The sequence below is a fragment of the Bidens hawaiensis genome, unplaced genomic scaffold (assembly GCF_021521415.1).
Source record: "Bidens hawaiensis isolate Kalapana, Puna unplaced genomic scaffold, B.hawaiensis_p1.1 tig00002123_1, whole genome shotgun sequence".
In the NCBI taxonomy this organism is placed as follows: Eukaryota; Viridiplantae; Streptophyta; class Magnoliopsida; order Asterales; family Asteraceae; genus Bidens; species Bidens hawaiensis.
The window spans coordinates 181884-203211 of record NW_027491112.1 but is presented as its reverse complement, the minus strand read 5'-3'; the positions used below and the strand labels follow the sequence as shown (position 1 = coordinate 203211).

At 35.0% G+C, this 21328-nt stretch overlaps 2 protein-coding genes across 2 annotated transcripts in view; both read right to left on the bottom strand.

Moving 5' to 3' along the window:
• Window positions 1-21328, bottom strand: part of LOC143606500 (11S globulin seed storage protein 2-like) — a 36539-nt gene that overhangs the window by 11108 nt on the left and 4103 nt on the right. The gene's annotated exons all lie outside the window — the stretch shown is intronic.
• On the bottom strand, window positions 4-19754 carry LOC143605929 (epoxide hydrolase 2-like). The gene is made up of 5 exons (XM_077081875.1): window positions 19524-19754; window positions 11498-11776; window positions 10948-11195; window positions 10256-10383; window positions 4-676 (listed from the first exon to the last, which is right to left on the bottom strand). The coding sequence occupies exons 1-4, from the start codon at window positions 19752-19754 to the stop codon at window positions 10377-10379; spliced, it is 765 nt and encodes a 254-aa protein (XP_076937990.1). The 3' UTR covers window positions 4-676; window positions 10256-10376.

Genomic DNA, 21328 nt, shown 5'->3' with positions numbered 1-21328 from the left:
TTTGGAAGTGATCGGTTTAATGAGAGCCAGATTATTCTACAAAGGAAAAAAATGTTTAATAGGTTTAGGCCATTACCCAGGGTTCCCTTACCAGTTATCACTATTGGAGTAATATAACCTATTATCATTGCTAGTTAGAAGTGGTGAACCGGTTTAGGGTTTGGTTAACAAAAGTTAAGAATTAGGTGAGGTATAAACCACGCTCCTATGATGTTTTATCATATGATCTGGTTCATTGAGGTGTTTCCGTTCACTCTTAAATTTCTGTACACAAGTAGGGTCATTTTTCTAACCCTGTTATGTATCTAGAAATTTTAGTTATTGAATATACTCCATATAATACTATTCAATGATGAGCTATGGAAATCAAAATGTATCATAAACTCAAAGATCAAGTAGCCCCACAATTATTATGAAAGAAATACAAAACAAACGATATATTTAGAGAAACAATGTCCCTTATTTATTTGTTTATTTGTATATTTATTTTTACCAAATGGAAGGTATCCTTGACATCTTTATTTAATAGGCATACGCATTTCTGAAAACAAAAATTAGAATTTTTGTATAAAATCAATTATGTGTTTGTTGATCTCATCAGGCTTCTCTTGGTTGAATTGATAAAGTGGCCTGCACCTTCCATCACTACAACTTCTTCCAACAATGGAACATCCTTCTTAAACTCAACACTTGTCACACCCCGACCAAAGGCGGAACATGCCGGGGTGCAACGTGATTGGACAAATACACAAGACACTATTAAAGTAAAAATATTTAATCAACTCATTTATGTCACAAATCAATAAACACACATCTTGGTCATACAAACAAATTGAACACAAGTAAACAAATATATTGTTCGTTTTACTAATATCCTAATATTCTTGGTAACGTTTTCCTACAAGTCCTCAAGTCGATAAAAGTGAAACCTGTAACAATACATAAAATAATATTTTGTCAACACGTATGTTGGTGAGCAATTTCATAGTTTGAGTATATATAATATGAGCGAAATCCATAAACGTATATGAGACTATAAATAAAAGCATCAATCGTGGCATATAAAACATATGTAAATGAGGATCCTTTCTACTCGTTAACAACCGACATACTCGGATAATGAAGCCCTATTCTACTAGCACAAGGCTAAGTAGTTAGGGGAGCGTATGCTCATACTTAATGAGGCTCAACAACAACATAAAAATAAACACTCGCACACGTAAAGTATATGAGGAATATAACACACAAAAGAGCAAGTATTCCAAGTATCATATACCCTAAAGTTTGTGGTTTGAGAAAAGTGTATAATAAATCATTCTTGTTTTGAATAAGTATGCATGTTACCCCCAAAACATAAAAGGGAAAACGGGGGATGAAATGTACTCACCTCGATTAACGAACCGAGAAATAACAAATGATTGAAATGTAGAAAGCTTGCAAACGAAACGAACGAATCCAACTTGAAAGCTAAATGAAAACGAATAAATAAATTATATTAATGAACTTGAACTTTACTTGAAACTTCATTTGAAACATTGAACGAGAAGGTTCGGTTGTAAATCGAATTATCGGTTAATTTGTTAATGGTTAGGGACTCATACTTAATTGGTAATTTAAAATAAAATTATTATTTTATTTGGGCTTTTAAATAACTAAACCAATATTAAATAGAAACAAGACGAGTTTTAAATCAAGAGTTCGGTTTTCATAACATGAATTTATAATATAGCTTATAATAATATTATTAATGATAATAATAAATCCAAAAAAATATGTTATATATTTATAGATGTATAAGATAACGATGATAATAATAATTTCGAAATTATTATTAATAATACTAATATAGTATGGTACTAATACTAGTTAAAGAATAAAAACCCCATGTATTAATTAAAGCGTTGATGATAAAATAATAATAATAATAATAACAAATAATATTGATAGTAAATAATAATACCATCCTCGGTGTCGGTTCGAGTTCTAAACGAGTTCACAAGATAAATGTAATAATATTATTGATAATAATAAATTATCAAATATAATTTTAATAAATAACAATAATATGATCTTTAAGAATAATATTAACAACTTTAATATTTATAATAACAATAACATTAATAATAATTCTAATACAAATAATATTAATAGTAATAGTAATAATAATAGTAACAATATGAATTAAACCTAAAATAATATTATAACATTTATATATATTTATTTTTAAACATAAATCCAAGATCGATTTTAAGTGGTTAGTAACTCGAGTGTATTCCGTCTTAGCTAACCAAACCCGATGTTCATCTTATCCCCAATTCAAAATAACACCAATATTCATCCAACCCGTTTCAAAGTATTTAACCGATAATTAACGATTTCAAACTGATTGATATACTAAAATTAATAATAACAAAACCCAAATTAACTTGTACCTAATATATGTTCCCGAGGTAGTCGGAGATGGAAACCGCAACCGAGGGAGGGAGGAAAGGAAAAAGAGAGAGAGAGACGTAGAGAGGGAGATAGCAGAGAGAGAGTTACAACGAGAGAGAAAGAGAGAGAGAGAGAGAGACGGCGGGAGAGAGAGAGACAGCGAGAGAGATAGATAGAGACGGAGAGAGAAACAGAGAGAGAGATAGAGACAGCGAGAGATACAGAGGGAGAAAGATAGAGACGGCGAGAGAGAGGTGGCGGGGCTGGTTTTCCGGTGAGGCCATAGCGGCCGAAGGTCGCCGGAAAAACGGGGAAAGGAGTGGTGGTGGTGGCTGCGGGTGATGGTTTGCGTACCAGAGGGGAAATAAAGGTTAGTGGTGGTGCGGTGAGAGGTGGTGGCCGAAGGTGGGTGGTCGGACGTCGCCAGAAAACGGCCGGGGTCGCCGGAAAATGAAAGGGAAGAAGAAGGAGGCGGCTGGGTGTAATGATATTAGGATTAGGGTTTGTTTCTTTTATAGGTAGGTTATAAATGTTACGTTTTTGGCCCCTCAAGTTTGGTATTTAGTTATAGTTGGTTTAAAACTTGTATAACTTTAAAGAAATCCACTTTAGTACCTAACGTTTACTTAACCTAGCTTATAAATTATAAATAACTGTATTTGATAAACCTCGCACACGCTAGAGTTATATTAACAATGGTTTGATAATTTGACAGTTCGGATTTACAAGTTTAACCACCATTACGAAGTATAACTTATTAAAATAAAACGCAAAGAAATCGACATGTTACAAAATGATTACCAAATGAATATAACCGAGACCCGAAATTGACGAATGTCACAGTATCCCCAACTTTTTGGAAATTTCGTCCCGAAATTAAAATAAAATCAAAGAAAAAGTAACTATTAATTAATATTGTCCGTAGTAAGATAATTTGCAAGGAAAACTTTAAGAAAAAGAATAACGTCAAATCTTTGCATGACTCGAAAAAACGCTACAAATGAGAATATAATAAAGGCACTTATATATAGGAAGTACAAGCGGCGTACCCACCATGCCCTTATCATAACTCGTATTTCTACCGTTTTTCCGCTATCATCCTCGGACATGAGTTATCGCACACACGTGTACTTACTATGGCTTCCATACGGGGATTTCGATAATTAAGTGTGCACCCATAATTATTTAGATCGTCGTACGGTCCACATGGTCCGTCCCATTGTGTGGTTTAAAAGACATATTTATTTTGAAATCTTAAACATTTGAAACGTGCATAAATCTGTTGATTTTTTTTTTTAAAATGAGAACTCTGATAGAAGGGAATGAGGATTCCAATAAAGGAAACGAGGATCCAAAAACTGAAAATGAGAAATCCGAAAGGTGAGTACATAAGGTCGGGGTAAACAACGTTACAATTAATAATAATGTCGTACACTGAGTTTCATACGCGTACAAACTTGAGGTTATAAATAATTGAGAATACGATTTCGTGAAATCATGAGGATGAGGTGAGTTTCTTTGGGGTGACGCATACGTGCATCAATATAAATAAAGTAGTATTTGATTAACAACCAAAACAATCGATGAAATGTGATAAAACATGAATACGGCCACTATTGTGAAACCATTTATATAATCGTTATTATAATAACGGTTTCTAATAGCGCCAAAACTTGTGGACAACCATACATAGGCCGTTAATAGATTAGATAAAATGATATAGAATAATGTATAGAATCGTGTTTACATAAATGCTCAAATATAAACAACATAGTCATGAAAATATCGTTTTAAAAGATAAATGAGATTTTTGGCGAAGTTAAAGTTTTGAAAGTATTACCCAAATTGTTATTGAATAGCTTGGATTCGGTGAAAATCAAAACACCAAAATGAAATCCCATGTGCATAAATTTACCATCGAAACATCTCATCAATGGGAAAGAAAATCGCAATAACAGTGAGACTCGAATAAATGACGAAATACGTAAATCGTGTAGCGTATAATAGACTAAAATTTAAAATGAGGTCTTAAGTGTATTGTTTATATGAAATGTACATAATAACAAAGCATCGCGGTAACGCGTTGCTAGGGAAAACATTTAAATCATTATTAAATGTAAATCTTATAACCCAAATTGTTAAAGGAGTTTGTATACATAAAGTCATCGTGATGAAAATAAATTATATAAAGCGATGATGCTTGCGATAATAAGAAGTAATAGTTTGCGTAAATCGTTATTGAGCAAAAAAATTTGTGTAACACCACAAATATTTATAAACGTGTCCCAAAAGATTTGCAAAGCCATGGTCATTGAGTTTATGCAATATGGTTGAAAATTGTAATTTATTACTAAATAAATCCCGCATTCAATATTCAAAATGAAACCTGGATTATAAAGTCTTTATGAGATTTATCACCTTAGGTGACAATATTTATAAATTTTGAAATCATACATAATCGTTTAATAATCTTTGAAAGCAATCCTCATAATTAAATTTGTTGTCATGACAAGACCATATATATGTATTTAGGGTTTAAAATTTAAAATTGATTATTTTAGCACCTGATGTTGTTATAAATACACTAGTTGTATATATATATATATATATATATATATATATATATATATATATATATATATAATTAGGGAAAAACGAAGCTTGCATACGTAGGGAGGGGTTTTAAGCTTCGAGTGGTGAATGGTTTGGAAATTTGGTGATGAGTGAGTATGTTTCGGTTGGCTTGCGTAGTTGCGTTTTCTTGAGTTGGATTTATGAGGTTTGTTGAGTTTATGTCGTTTGAGTAATTTAGGCTTAGATGATTTGTGTGAGTAGTGGTTTGGCTAAAAGGTGAGGTTTTTGCTTATTTGAGCTCGGGTTAAGTTGATGAGTTGGATAATTTGATCATGACTAGTTTGGGTTGAGATTCGGTTTATACATGTATTTGGAAAGGAGTGTTTGGATTGCTATTTTGATATCAAACTCTATGGTTGGATGGGAACGATGTGGCGATATGGTTTGTGACTTGACATATTATGGGTCGAAGGATTTTAAGTCATAGTTGGGTAAGTTTTGGTTTGTATATGTTCAAGGAATTTGTAAGTGTGTTTGTCGGTGTCTTTGAAGTATTAGGATAGCGAGTTTGATATGTTTTCGTGGCGTAGAAGTGTCGGTAGTTAGGGCCTTTTGTTGGGTTGATTTTTGTATATCTTGGACTTGCATGTGGTTTGAGTAGGTGATGATATACTTTTGGATGTTTAGGTTTCGTTCATATTGAGGAAAAATTTGAGTGCGCGGGAAAATTTTTGAAGTGTAAGGATGGTTTGATTTAAGGCGGTAGTTTGAGATGGATTACGGGTATTTGGGAACTTGTGGTTGTGTATAGGGAGATTTTTTTTACTAGTAATAAATATTAATTTGAAAAATATCATACTTTATAACTAATGTTTGAAATATCCATGAAAATTTTGATAATTAAAGTTACAAGTTAATATATGTATAAATATATATAGTTTATAAATAGAATTTTTGAGATCCGAGCGTGTGAATCACACAATTTTTTTTTATAAAATTACAATAAATTTATTATTATTATTTTTTTTTTGCTTATGAGGAAATTTAAAATACATATATTGAATGTCGAAATTTGTTATGAGGTCTCAGTATTAAATGATGAATGCCGTTTTTGGAAATACAAAGTTGCGAAATGAAATTTTTTTTACCAAGTTCGTTATTTAATATAGTGTAATGAAAATACCATGGTAAGCTAAATGACTGGCATTGTAAATCAAGAAATCAGAGGTAAACGATTTTTTTTTTTGTCTTAAATTTTTTTTTTGAAGTTTTGCATGAGAGTTTCAAGAAGATTACAAGTTATAAGTTTGTGACTTTCTTGAAATACCATGACAAAACTATCATAAAAATTTTAAAACGTGAAAAATCGTATGATGTAAATTTTTTTTATTTGCGGAAATTTATAATGAACCAAAGATTGCATGATGAAAGTTGTTAACAAAATAAATTTGGGTAACGAAAATTTTACCACGTGTATTATATAATATAGTATAATTAAAAATGTCGTGAGAAGTTTAAATAATTAAAATTTTGAAGTGATCGTCCAAAATAAACGGAATAGTTATAAAAAAAATTATAAAATTTTCGTGCAAGGACTTTTAAAACAATTTAAAGTTTATACAATAAGAAATTTACTTGAAAAGTTGAGGTGAAATTTATCATAAAACCTTCTTAATATGATGAAATTTATATAATAAGATTTTCGTTTGTAAATCGTCTTAATGAAAATAAATGGCATATTAAAAATTATTATGAATAGATCAAACTCTATATATACATATATTTAACCTATATCGAAGAGATAATAATGTACGAAATTTGTAATAAAATCATCGTGAAATCAAAATGAGAAAATTGGTGTAAAACTTTACCATATAAAATCGAGATATATAAAAAATATATATATAACATTTATAAATGAAGACTTGTGATAAGAATTTATAACAAAATAAAGGAAAAATGGTTTAAATTCTTGAAACGTAATAATAATGTTTTAAGATTTAAAGGCGGAGAAATCGTGCATGAACCACCATGACTTGATATTCCGACACTAAAAACCTTTAATACAAAAATACCATGTTGGAGTCTAAACATGTGCACGTACCACCGCGTCTTTTTCATGTCTTCGACTCAAATAACGATTGTAACAAAAAACAATAAATCAGAATACAACGTCATGTCAAAACGCTAGTCCACGAAATCACCGTAGTTCTATTGTTTTAACACCGAAAATTTGAATGGCGGGCGGAACGCTCGCATTCGACTACTTAAAGTGGTCATCTCATATGAGACGATCTTTAAGTGGATTTAAAACAACGGGATCCAAGTTAAGCTCGTGATCCATAAAACACAATAAAAACTAACGTTTTTGCGTATTAAGGCAATGATACCTTGGAGTACTATAAAGTGTGTTTATGTGTATAAATAAAATTAAACAAAAGTAAGGTAAGGATACCTTAGTAGTTTCGAGTATTTGTGTATATATACAATTTGATGAAATAAATAAGTATATAAATAAACAAGTGTATTGAACAATCAAGTAGGGTAAACACGTATAAGCAAACACGTATAAGGACCCTAAAGTAAAGACTATACTAGGCCGTTACGTCTAACCACCTATCTTATAGTCTTGTGGCTCTGATACCAATCTGTCACACCCCGACCAAAGGCGGAACATGCCGGGGTGCAACGTGATTGGACAAATACACAAGACTATTAAAGTGAAAATATTTAATCAACTCATTTATGTCACAAATCAATAAACAACACATCTTGGTCATACAAACAAATTGAACACAAGTAAACAAATATATTGTTCGTTTTACTAATATCCTAATAGTCTTGGTAACGTTTTCCGACAAGTCCTTAAGTCGATAAAAGTCAAACCTGTAACAATGCATAAAATAATATTTTGTCAACACGTATGTTGGTGAGGAATTTCATAGTTTGAGTATATATAATATGAGCGAAATCCACAAACGTATATGAGACTATAAATAAAAGCATCATTCGTGGCTTATAAAACATATGTAAATGAGGATCCTTTCTACTCAGTAATCGACATACATGGATAATGAGGCCCTATTCTACTAGCACAAGGCTAAGTAGTTAGGGGAGCGTATGCTCATACTTAATGAGGCTCAACAACAACATAAAAATAAACACTCGTGCACGTAAAGCATCACAAAAGAGCAAGTATTCCAAGTATCATATACCCTAAAGTTTGTGGTTTGAGAAAAATGTATAATAAATCATTATTGTTTTGAATAAATATGCATGTTACCCCCAAAACATAAAAGGGAAAACGGGGGATGAAATGTACTCACCTCGATTAACGAACCGAGAAATAACAAATGATTGAAATGTAGAAAGCTTGCAAACGAAACGAACGAATCCAACTTGAAAGCTAAATGAAAACGAATAAATAAAGTATATTAATGAACTTGAACTTTAGTTGAAACTTCATTTGAAACATTGAACGAGAAGGTTCGGTTGTAAATCGAATTATCGGTTAATTTGTTAATGGTTAGGGACTCATACTTAATTGGTAATTTAAAATAAAATAATATTATTTTATTTGGGCTTTTAAATAACTAAACCAATATTAAATAGAAACAAGACGGGTTTTAAATCAAGAGTTCGGTTTTCATAACATGAATTTATAATATAGCTTATAATAATATTATTAATGATAATGATAGTAATGATAATAATAAATCTAAAAAAATATGTTATATATATATATAGAGAGATAGATGTATAAGATAACGATGATGATAATAATTTCAATAATTATTATTAATAATACTAATATAGTATGATACTAATAATAATAGTTAAAGAATAAAAACCCCAAGTATTAATTAAAGCGTTGTTGATAAAAAAAAATAATAATAATAACAAATAATATTGATAGTAAATAACAATACCATCCTCGGTGTCGGTTCGAGTTCTAAACGAGTTCACAAGATAAATGTAATAATATTATTGATAATAATAAATTATCAAATATAATTTTAATAAATAATAATAATATGATCTTTAAAAATAATATTAACAACTTTAATATTTATAATAACAATAACATTAATAACAATTCTAATACTAATAATATTAATAGTAATAGTAATAATAATAGTAACAATTTGAATTAAACCTAAAATAATATTATAACATTTATATATATTTATTTTTAAACATAAATCCAAGATCGATTTTAAGTGGTTAGTAACTCGGGTGTATTTCATCTTAGCTAACCAAACCCGATGTTCATCTTATCCCCAATTCAAAATAACACCAATATTCATCCAACCCGTTTCAAAGTATTTAACCGATGATTAACGATTTCAAACTGATTGATATACTAGAATTAATAATAACAAAACCCAAATTAACTTGTACCTAATATATGTTCCCGAGGTAGTCGGAGATGGAAACCGCAACCGAGGGAGGGAGGAAAGGAAAAAGAGAGAGAGAGAGACGTAGAGAGGGAGAGAGCAGAGAGAGAGTTACAATGAGAGAGAAAGAGAGAGAGAGGCAGAGAGAGAGAGAGACGGCGGGAGAGAGAGAGAGAGCGAGAGAGATATATAGAGACGGAGAGAGAAACAGAGAGAGATAGATAGAGACAGCGAGAGAGACAGAGGGAGAAAGATAGAGACGGCGAGAGAGAGGTGGCGGGGCTGGTTTTCCGGTGAGGCCACAGCGGCCGAAGGTCGCCGGAAAAACGGGGAAATGAGTGGTGGTGGTGGCTGCGGGTGATGGTTTGCGTACCAGAGGGGAAATAAAGGTTAGTGGTGGTGCGGTGAGAGGTGGTGGCCGAAGGTGGGTGGTCGGACGTCGCCGAAAAACGGCCGGGGTCGCCGGAAAATGAAATGGAAGAAGAAGGAGGCGGCTGGGTGTAATGATATTAGGATTAGGGTTTGTTTCTTTTATAGGTAGGTTATAAATGTTACGTTTTTGGCCCCTCAAGTTTGGTATTTAGTTATAATTGGTTTAAAACTTGTATAACTTTAAAGAAATCCACTTTAGTCCCTAACGTTTACTTAACCTAGCTTATAAATTATTAATAACTGTATTTGACAAACCTCGCACACGCTAGAGTTATATTAACAATGGTTTGATAATTTGACAGTTCGGATTTACAAGTTTAACCACCATTACGAAGTATAACTTATTAAAATAAAACGCAAAGAAATCGACATGTTACAAAATGATTACCAAATGAATATAACCGAGACCCGAAATTGACGAATGTCACACCACTCTTGATGTAGTTCGGGATATCGAGCATAATAGACAAGGTCCAGGTCTCCAGCGACATATTTTGTTGGCACCGTAACCTTAGCACCTCTCCATGCTAACGTATGTTCCTAGCTCCTGCCATCATGTAACAAAACCAAATATATAATGGATCATTTCCTTTGCACGTACATGCATGTTAGTGATTTTAGTGTTATCAATACATTTTAGGCGGTCGAGGTTCACTTAAACCAAAGGGAAATAAGAATAAATACATACATGAATTAGGAAGTGCGGAGTACGTTTACACTATAATATCTATTATTATTTCATACATTAGCAAATTCAAATGCTTAAAGGGAAAAAGTTATTGTTAATGAGAAGGAACTTGGAATAGTGATAACTGAGCATTAACGATTTTACTCATGGCCATCCTAGATATGAAACTATCCAACTGTCGCTAGTTATAACTGCCACGAATCATCAACTTAAACTTCCCCTATGTATTTGATCTACTTTTAGTACACGTTTTAATAACAAAATTACTTTATGATTTATTTGATAAAACATTCAAAGTAACATCAGAGATTAAAGTTTTGAAATACTATCAAACTATTTTAATTCGTAACCATCACGATTCAAAGAGTTAATCAAACCCACTAATCCCCAATTTTACATATAATTTGTATTAGTATTACTTACAAATGTAAAGCTCGGTAATAGTTGAGTCCACCGGTAATTCCACCCGCCTTTTCGTATTGGCTAGCAAAGTATTCAACATCTTCTTCAGACAACCAAGGTGGTAAGGTTTCTGGAAGCGGTGAATACAGAAATCCTTTACCTTTAGGGAGATAAAGTGGTCCTGGATCTCGTAATATCAAGAACTTCTTCATTACAGTCTCATAACTCATTTTGATTTTTGCTATCTCACTTTCAATATCACCCGGTTTCTACAAACATAAATACACAACAATAATCATAAGAACCAACCACACTTTAAAGATTGATCAACACATAATGTTAAAAGAGTTTCTACCACCACCACCACCACCACCACCACCACCGTACTATCTGGTTTATTATAGTCGTTTAGCCTTATAACTATCATTTTCCATTATAAATTTACAATCTTTCTCGGGTTGAGTTATTCTATTAAGGATTATAAAAATGAAAATGATGAGAATAATTTGTGATTAAAAAAAAACCTTAAAAAAATCGTAACTCAAAATATAAATAACCAAGTTATCGATACCTGAAATCTGCATATGAAGTAATCATCTCCATACTCACGTCTTAGCAACTCGGCCAGGTCTCCCTTTGGGTTCCAAGGATAAAATACCTCACTAAGGTTAACCAAAGCTTTGACTCTATCGGACCGAAACAGACACAAGTACCAAGCAATGTACGCACCCCAGTCATGACCCACAACAAAAACCTTTTCACCTTCGTTTGTGATGGCATCAAGCAGCCCAATCAGGTCGCCCACCAAATGAAGGATGGTGAACTTGGTGTGGTCGTTGATGGGTGCACCCTGTTGGAAATATGGACCGGTCTGCTTAAGTCAACGCGGCTGACCGGGTTATGACCCGTGAGAGTTACACCTTAGGCAACGAACTAAAATCCGCTTAAGTTGTTTAACCGGTAAATGACGAATATAGTTATGACGGAATTATTATTTATAATAGTTATAAATAATATAGTTTATTTACTAGCTAAATGAACTGGTTTTGGCTTTAAACGAGAGTTGGACCAAGTTGGACTTTAGGCCCGATTAATATTTATTAGGGATAACTAAAGATTATATATATATAATCTTACGTAGGTTAAAAAAAAGATAATCAATCCTAATAAACATAAAACCTTTCCCACATTCTTGGAGAAAGGAAAAAGGAGCAGCTACCAACTCGTAAACTGCCGCAAGCCAAAACCCTCCGTCGTTTCTACAAGCAAGCTTTCACCACCGCACGACGCCGCCTAGCCCGCACCGTCCTCCGCTGCTGCCGTTGACACGTCGCTGCCACCGCGCATAGCCGCTATCGCAACCCGTTTATTTGATTCGTCAACTAGCGTTTGTTCGTTGAACCTCGGTGTCTCAACCGGTTAATCATTAACCGAGGTAAATTAAATACTGTCGGTTTTGGTTTATATTTAATTTGATTGTTCGTATCGTACTCGTATCGTATGTAACCGGATCCTGTACGGTTCCACTAAAAGTGATGATTATTGGTTTTAATTTTCCGCTGCGTAATCTCTTATTAATATGATTAATATCTATAAAACCTTTATAATTAAAACCGGGTTTAATTGTTAAACCGTTGACTGATCGCCACTGGAACCCAACAGTGGTATCAGAGCCTTGGTTACAACATACGAGTCGAATCCGGTCTTTTCACCGGATCTACATCATAAACTTCAAGCTAGTTGAAGTTTTTGATCTAGATATGTTTTTTGAGCAATCTTGGTTTGGTCAATTTTTATTTATTTTATTTGACCAAAATATTGCTCACCTTTATTTTTATTGAATATGTAAATCTGGCCCGACCTTGTGTGATTGGTTGTTTGATTTTGGCCATATGGATGATTCAAAGTTGTATTTTATTTTTCGGTTTTATTTTATGGTTTTTGGCCACTTTGATGGTTCAAGATTGTAATAGATAGGGTTTAGTTTTTCATTACTTGTATTAGTGAATATTGTAATGAAGAAGACCCGAAGGAAAACCGAGGACGAGCTCGCGGAGTTCTTGAAGTCAGTAGGAGTTAGCAAAGATGACGGGATGCACCAGGAGTCCATCCATGTGGTTGTTTTTGTGTTGTGACCCCTTGACCCAATTGGTCTTGCTAATAGGCTCTAGCAAGACCAATCACCTTTTTGGCCAATTAAGATTTACATATTCTTGTTTGCTATTGTGGTTGCTTGCTTGATTATAATAGGTTATAATACCATCAACCTAATACCAAATATATATTAAAATAAATTTTTAATTAACCAATTGAGTTTTTGCAAAATTAAACTAAATTTGATTTTTCAAAACCTTATAACTTAATAGTTTAACTATTAACTTAAAATTGGTTAGTGATATCGCGACAAACTTAGTTTTAATAGGTTATTTAAAACTAAGTGTCCTGAGAGATGAAAGGGTTCATCAATTTTGTCCTGATTACATATACAGTAAAATTTGACATTTTACTCTATTTGGTAATCCTAATATTTATCCCAATTTAAAAATAATAGTTTATGCCAATCTACTACAAGTCACACTTGAGGCATACTGCGAAATTTCGAGTGTTTGGAGCTAAAGCACCGCACTAGTTTTCTAGCCTATCCCATCAAGGTGAAAGCGTTTCGTTGACACATCCGGCGCTTTCACACGTCACTATACTAGGAAAACTATTACTTTACTCTCCTGCTACGTGCTAAAGCTGTCTAGAGACTTAAAGTGGGCAAAGATGAGGCTAAACGTATCTATACGGACAATCGTTGTCCCTATGGGCCTCATAACCGAGAGTTGTGCTCTTTTCACAATTGACAATCGTTGTCAGTCTGCCTAACCACTTATTAATGTTGTGTGCTACAGCTACCTTTAATAACTGGAAGCCAGATTCCCATACTCCTATTTGATTAATGTTATTGGGTCATTAATAATAGGATTGCAACATCAAAAATACTAATTAAATTTACTTTTGCTTTATTAATCAGATGTCATCAAACGAAAATTCACCCTACGCCCTTAAGTCTATCCTTGAGAAGGAGAAACTGAACGGTACCAACTTCATCGAATGGCACCGCAACTTAAGACTTGTTCTTACTATAGCAAAGCGCATGCATGTTCTCGATGGACCTGTTCCAAATGAGCCTGAAAACAACACAGCCGCTGCTCGAAAAGCTCTTGACAAGCATAGGGATGACTCGGCTGAGGTCTCCTGTATTATGCTAGCCACCATGACTTATGAGCTTGCTAAAGGATTAGAAGACTTCGATGCCTATAAGATGCTGGAACAACTCAAAGGCATGTTCCAGAAACAAGCCCGTCAGGAGCGGTTCGATACCATGAAACAACTCATAAGTTGCAAGATGGCAGAAGGGTCTCCCGTCAGTGCACATGTTCTTAAGATGAAGGGGCACATCGATCAGCTCAAGAAACTTGATTATCCCATGCTTGATGAGATGACATCGGATTTCATCCTCAACTCTCTCCCTAGCTCTTACGACCAGTTAGTAATGAATTTCAACATGAATGGCTGGGTAAAGAATGTGCTGGAGCTGCACAACATGCTCAAAACGGCTGAGATGAACATACCTTCTAGGACCAATCAAGTTTTGATGATCCGATCTGCTGTGTAAAGAATCCTAAAACCAAGAGTCAAGGTTATAAGAGAAAATGCAAGAAGAAAGTTACTGTTGCTGCCAAATTTGCCACCAACACTAACAAGAAAGTTGCAAAGGCACCGCCGCCGAGCGCAAGTACTACAAGTGCAACAAGATGGGGCACTGGATGCGTAACTGCCCCGAGCATCTAGCTGAGTTAGCAAAGAGGAAGGCCAATGGTGAAGGCTCTTCTCGAGGTATTTCCATATACGTTATTGAACTTTTCACTGTCTCTAGCAACACATGGGTATTTGATACCAGACGTGGTTTCTATGTTGTTAATATCTTGCAGGAGCCTGAGAAGTGGAAGAAACTGAATAAAGGCAGCATGGAACTCATCGTTAGAGATGGGAAAGAGTACCAGTTCTGGCAACTGGAGTTTTTCATTTTACTTGTCCATCTAACCTAGTTTTTCCTTTGAACAATTGTTTGTATGCTCCTGGTTTGACCAGAAACATCATTTCATTTTCATTGTTGCTTGAACAAAGTTTTAAGTACGTTTTTAATGGCATGGCTATTTCTGCTTACTTAAATGATATATTTTATTTTGAGGCTAAACCTCGAAATGGTATTTATGAGATTGATGTTCAACCTGATAATAACGTATATCATCTTTCAAAACGTATCAAGACTAGCATCAATAATACTTTTCTATGGCATTGCCGACTTGGCCACATAAGCAAGGCACGAGTTAAAAGACTCAAATCCGAAGGGATCATTGAATCCACAGGACCGGACTCGTTTGATGATTGCGAACCTTGCTCAGCTGGCAAACTCGCCAAAGACTCCTTCACCCATAAAAGTGAACGATCAAGTGATCAGTTAGGACTCATACATTCTGATGTATGTGGACCCTTCAGAACCATGGCTAGAAACCATGAAATATACTTCGTTTCTTTTATCGACGATTATAGTCGATACGCTTATGTGTATCTTATGAAACACAAGAACGAAACTTTTGAAAGGTTCAAAGAGTTTCAAAACGAAGTGGAAAAACAACTTGGTAAAACCATTAAAATGCTTCGATCAGATCTAGGTGGAGAGTATCTCAGCTCAGAGTTCATCACTCATCTAAAAGAGCATGGAATTGTTTCACAACTCACTCCACCTGGCACACCCCAACATAATGGCGTGAGCGAGAAGAGAAATCGAACTTTGCTAAACATGGTTCGATCGATGATGTGTAGAACTAACTTGCCTCACTCCTTTTGGGGTTACGCCCTTATGACCGTCGCCCGCATTGTCAATCTAGCTCCAACTAAGAAGATAGACAAAACCCCATATGAGATATGGCATAAGGGAAAGAAGCCCAAATTGTCTTACCTTAGAGTATGGGGATGTGATGCTTACATCTCAAGTGAGTCTGATGACAAACTTGATCCCCATGGCGTAAAAGTTGTTTTCGTCGGATACTATAACCAAAGCGGTTATTACTTCTTTCATCCTGATACAAATACGATTTCTATCAAGAGGAAAGGCCACTTCCTTGAGAAGAAATTTCTCAATCAAGGAACTGGAGATAACATTGTCGATCTTTAAGAAATTCAAGAACCACAAACAACCGCTGAGGAAGTTGGAGCGTCTGATCAACAAGTTGTTGTTGCTGATACATCAGACGTGAACACGAGCGTTAGCAGAAGTAGTAGGACTCCCATACCAAATCCTAGATACTTATGGCGTCTAGATGGTCCCGAAGTCTTATTAGTAGCCGAGTCTGGCGGCGTGCCTACTAACTACAAATATGTTATCTTGGATCCGGAATCCGAGAAATGGCAAGATTCCAAGAACGCCGAGATGCAATCCACGCAGGATAACCAAGTTGGAACTTGGTTGAGCTACCCCCGATAGTCGGGCAGTATGGAGCAAATGGATTTTCAAGAGAAAAACGGACATGCATGGAAATGTGCAAACCTATAAGGCATGGCTAGTCGCGAAAGGTTTTACTCAAACTCAAGGTGTTGACTATGATGAAACCTTATCGCCCGTTGCTATGACTAAGTCAATAAGGATATTACTTGCCATAGCCGCGTACTATGACTACGAGATATGGCAAATGGATGTTAAAACCGCTTTTCTTAATGGACATCTTTCTGAAGATGTTTATATGGTTCAGCCTGAAGGTTTTGTCGATACTAAATATCTTAATAAGGTTTGCAAATTAAATAAGTCCATTTATGGACTTAAGCAAGCATCTCGAAGCTGGAATCTACACTTTGATGAGAAAATCAAAGAGTTTGGTTTTGTCAAAAATGAAGATGAGCCTTGTGTTTACAGAAAGGCTAGTGGGAGCACTATATCATTCTTCATCTTGTATGTGGATGATATACTAATCATTGGAAACAACATTCTTATGCTTATGGAAGTTAAGCATTGGTTGGAATCTTGTTTTGCAATGAAAGAATCTTGGAGAAGTTGCATATATTCTAGGAATAAAGATCTATAGAGATAGATCTAAGCGGATTCTAGGGCTAAGTCAAAGTACTTACATAGACAAAGTAATGGCACACTTCTCAATGGAAAACTCCAAGAAAGGAGTTGTTCCGATGACTAAAGGAACCGTGTTGAGCAAATCGCAATCTCCGGCAACGGACATTGAATCTAAGCATATGCAAGCAATTCCATATGCTTCTGCGGTTGGCTCTATCATGTATGCTATGTTGTGTACTAGACCTGACATCTCGTATGCCTTGAGCATGACCAGTCGTTTTCAACAGAGTCCTGGCATTGCCCATTGGACTGCTGTAAAGAATATTTTAAGGTACTTGAATAGGACCAAAGATATGTTCTTGGTGTTTGGGGGAGTGGAAGAGGAGCTCACTGTAAGGTGTTACACTGATGCTAGCTTCCAAACTGACCGAGATGATTCTCGCTCATAGTCAGGTTTCGTTTTCACTCTCAGTGGAGGAGCCATTTATTGGAAGAACTCCAAGCAGAGTGTAGTGGCGGATTCTACCACCGAATCCGAATATATAGCTGCATCGGATGCTGCTAAAGAGGCTGCTTGGATGAAGAAGTTCATCACCGATCTCGATGTGGTTCCGAGTATTCGCAAACCAATCGAGGTGTTCTGTGATAACACAGGTGCTATTGCTCAGGCCAAAGAGCTCAGATCTCATCACATAGCCAAGCACATTCTAAGGAAGTTCCACCTCATACATGAGATACTGGAACGAGGTGACATCATAATAAGCAAAATAGACACATATTAAAACCTAGCGGACCCGTTCACTAAGCCGATGACTCATGACAAGCATGACCATCACAGGGATGCTATCGGTCTTAGATAGCTAGTAATTTGTTTTGATTTAGTATTTGGATGTATGAACATTTAAACAGTTATACTTTTGAGTTCACTTTTGATTTAATGGTTAAATGCAAACGTTGAATATTATAACTGTGTTTATTTTAATACGTTCAATCCATGAATATTGTATTCTAAATTATCCGTAGTCGGTCAGATTCTGAATTAAGACTATTCTGACTTTGGACTCAAAGGGTTGACTACCAAACTCAAAGACCTCATTATGAATGACGTTGGATGTAACTTGCATCAAATCATCTTCATGGATCTTAGTCATAAGATGCATTTGATATTGGTATGCTCATTTAGTAACCTTAGACCTGAGATACATATTAGAACTTTCGTTTACTAAAGGTATTCTTTGATCAGTGTCAAACGTTGTCGCGTAACTGCCAGTCATAAAGACATCGGTTGGGAATATTCTGAAGTTCAGTGGGAGTTGTATGTAATCAAGATGGGATTCTATACTCTTACATGATATGTAACAGTTAGACATTATGGCGCCTTCGTTGATTCAAACAGGTAAAGTGTGAGGCCTTACCCAAACTTACTGTGTGTTTGATTGGACCACTTTGACTCGTGAACGAAAACGATAATGGTTGAACGCCATATGAGATTGATCTGATCCATGTCTCATTGTTCAATTGGTGTCTTATACGGAAAGGTTAGATGGCAACGATTACTATATTTTCATTATCTTGCAATAGTGTATTCCAAGATCTTTTGGTTAATGAATTTAAAATGTCATAACCTGTTGGGGGCATCCATGTGTAGCTAGAGCACCGCTGGTTGTCAGCGTTGAGAAACTTAACCGGAATCCGTCCAAGTGGGAGACTGTTGGAAATACGGACCGGTCCGCTTAAGTCAACGCGGCTGACCGGGTTATGACCCGTGAGAGTTACACCTTGGGCAACGAACTAAAATCCGCTTAAGTTGTTTAACCGGTAAATGACGAATATAGTTATGACGAAATTATTATTTATAATAGTTATAAATAATATAGTTTATTTACTAGCTAAATGAACTGGTTTTGGCTTTATCCGAGAGTTGGACCAAGTTGGACTTTAGGCCCGATTAATATTTATTAGGGATAACTAAAGATTATATATATATAATCTTACGTAGGTTAAAAAAAATAATCAATCCTAATAAACATAAAACCTTTCCCACATTCTTGGAGAAAGGAAAAAGGAGCAGCTACCAACTCGTAAACTGCCGCAAGCCAAAACCCTCCGTCGTTTCTACAAGCAAGCCGTCACCACCGCACGACGCCGCCTAGCCCGCGCCGTCCTCCGCTGCTGCCGTTGACACGTCGCTGCCACCGTGCATAGCCGCTATCGCAACCCGTTTATTCGATTCGTCAACTAGCGTTTGTTCGTTGAACCTCGATGTCTCAACCGGTTAATCATTAACCGAGGTAAATTAAATATTGTCGGTTTTGGTTTATATTTAATTTGATTGTTCGTATCGTACTCGTATCGTATGTAACCGGATCCTGTACGGTTCCACTAAAAGTGATTATTGGTTTTAATGTTCCGCTGCGTAATCTCTTATTAATATGATTAATATCTATAAAACCTTTATAATTAAAACCGGGTTTAATTGTTAAACCGTTGACTGATCGCCACTGGAACCCAACACACCCGTAGTCTGACCATAACCGCGAAGGTCTGGTGCCACGGCTTGGTAACCATGGTCCGCAAAATACACTATCTGGTGGCTCCAGGAGTACCAGAGCTCGGGGAATCCGTGAAGGAACAAGACTAATGGACCTTGACCCTTTTCGGCTACGTGCATGTTGAGCCCATTGACATGTATGAACTTGTGTTGTATCCCCTCCATCTTGTGTTTGAGTATACCGTGATTCAGGTCAGGCTTTATATGGTGCTTGAGTGAAGATATTGCTTACACGTAAACATATCAATCAATAATTTGTAAAGCGATAACACACGTTTTTTTTATGTTAGCAAATCTAGTGGTGCTCCCAGCCAGTTAGCTTATCCTCATATCCTATGAATAGGGAGGGCTGTAAGTGAACCGACGTCCAACAGACGTCTGATTGTCCGTTCGACAAGAATTTCGTTTATGTTCATCCGTTTAATAAACGAACAGGACATGGAAAAAAATTGTTCGGTAAGTTTAACGGACGTACATAGAAAAGGGCCAAGTTCGTTCTGTAGTGTTCGTGAATGTCTGGTCACGTTCGTCCGATTACCTCCGTCTGGTATTTTAAGTGTTTAGATATATTAGTATTGTAATTTAATTGTGGAATTTCTAGTGTTACTAATCACAATTTTGTTTTGCTAGATATGTATGATGTCTCTTATAGTGATCCACTTTTTGTTAATATATTAAATGTTAAGTATATTTGGATATTATATGGTGTAATTCTAAATTTGTAGGTGAAGTTGTTTGAATTTAATTATGTTTGGAATCAATATGTAACCGTTTATGTTTATTCATTAGCGTCCATTAGTGTCTCTTGTCTATTAATATTCACATGTTCGTTTGTCCATTAATGTTGTCCGTTTGTCCATTATTGTCTGTTACTGTTCATTTACAATATTAACGGATGGACACAGACAAACTTAATTTCTTAATGGACGGACATGAATTTTCGTTCGGTAAAGTGTTTATGAACCGTCCGGTTGTCTGTCAAAAGCTACACGGACATGCTTAATTTCTTAACACTTAACGTTCGCTTTTCAGTTTTCAATTTAAAATAAAGATAAAAATGCAAACGCCATAAGTCGACAAAAGTCAAAATCAGAACTCCAACCATCAAACGTGTTGTCTGTATACACAAAAGTAAAACCGCAGGGATCAAGAATTCTAAGGTCGACCGATAAGATTATGGGTTGGAGCCAAGTATTTTGGTGAATAAATATTCAAATAGATGAATTCTTAAAAGTTATGGGGTTGAGTCCAAATAAATACAAAAAATTGCCTTCTAAGGATGAATTTTTAGATTGATAGGCGTAGATAATGTCATACAAATGCTAACTCATTTCCATATATTTTGTATACGAGATAAAAAAAATGTGGAGCATAGTTCCACATACCACACGACTTGAAAACTTTTCCATCACTGGTCTGGTCATTACTATTTTTTTATATATAAAAGTATAACACTAAATAAAAATATAATAGTAATATATCAAAGATACAACAAAAAATACAATATACATTAAAATAAAATATAAAATAATAATATAACAATAACAATAATAGAAAAAATAGACTCTCTTGTCGTGAATTATGACAATGTGATCCACTAAATTTAGTCAAAGACTGTTGTGTGTTTCTAGGTTGCGTATATATATGCCGTTGATTAATACTTTTTTGTTGCTCGCTAACTTCTAACACAGTTCCTGCCTCAAGCTCTTTTTCTTTGTTAAACTTAAATGACTTGGCCT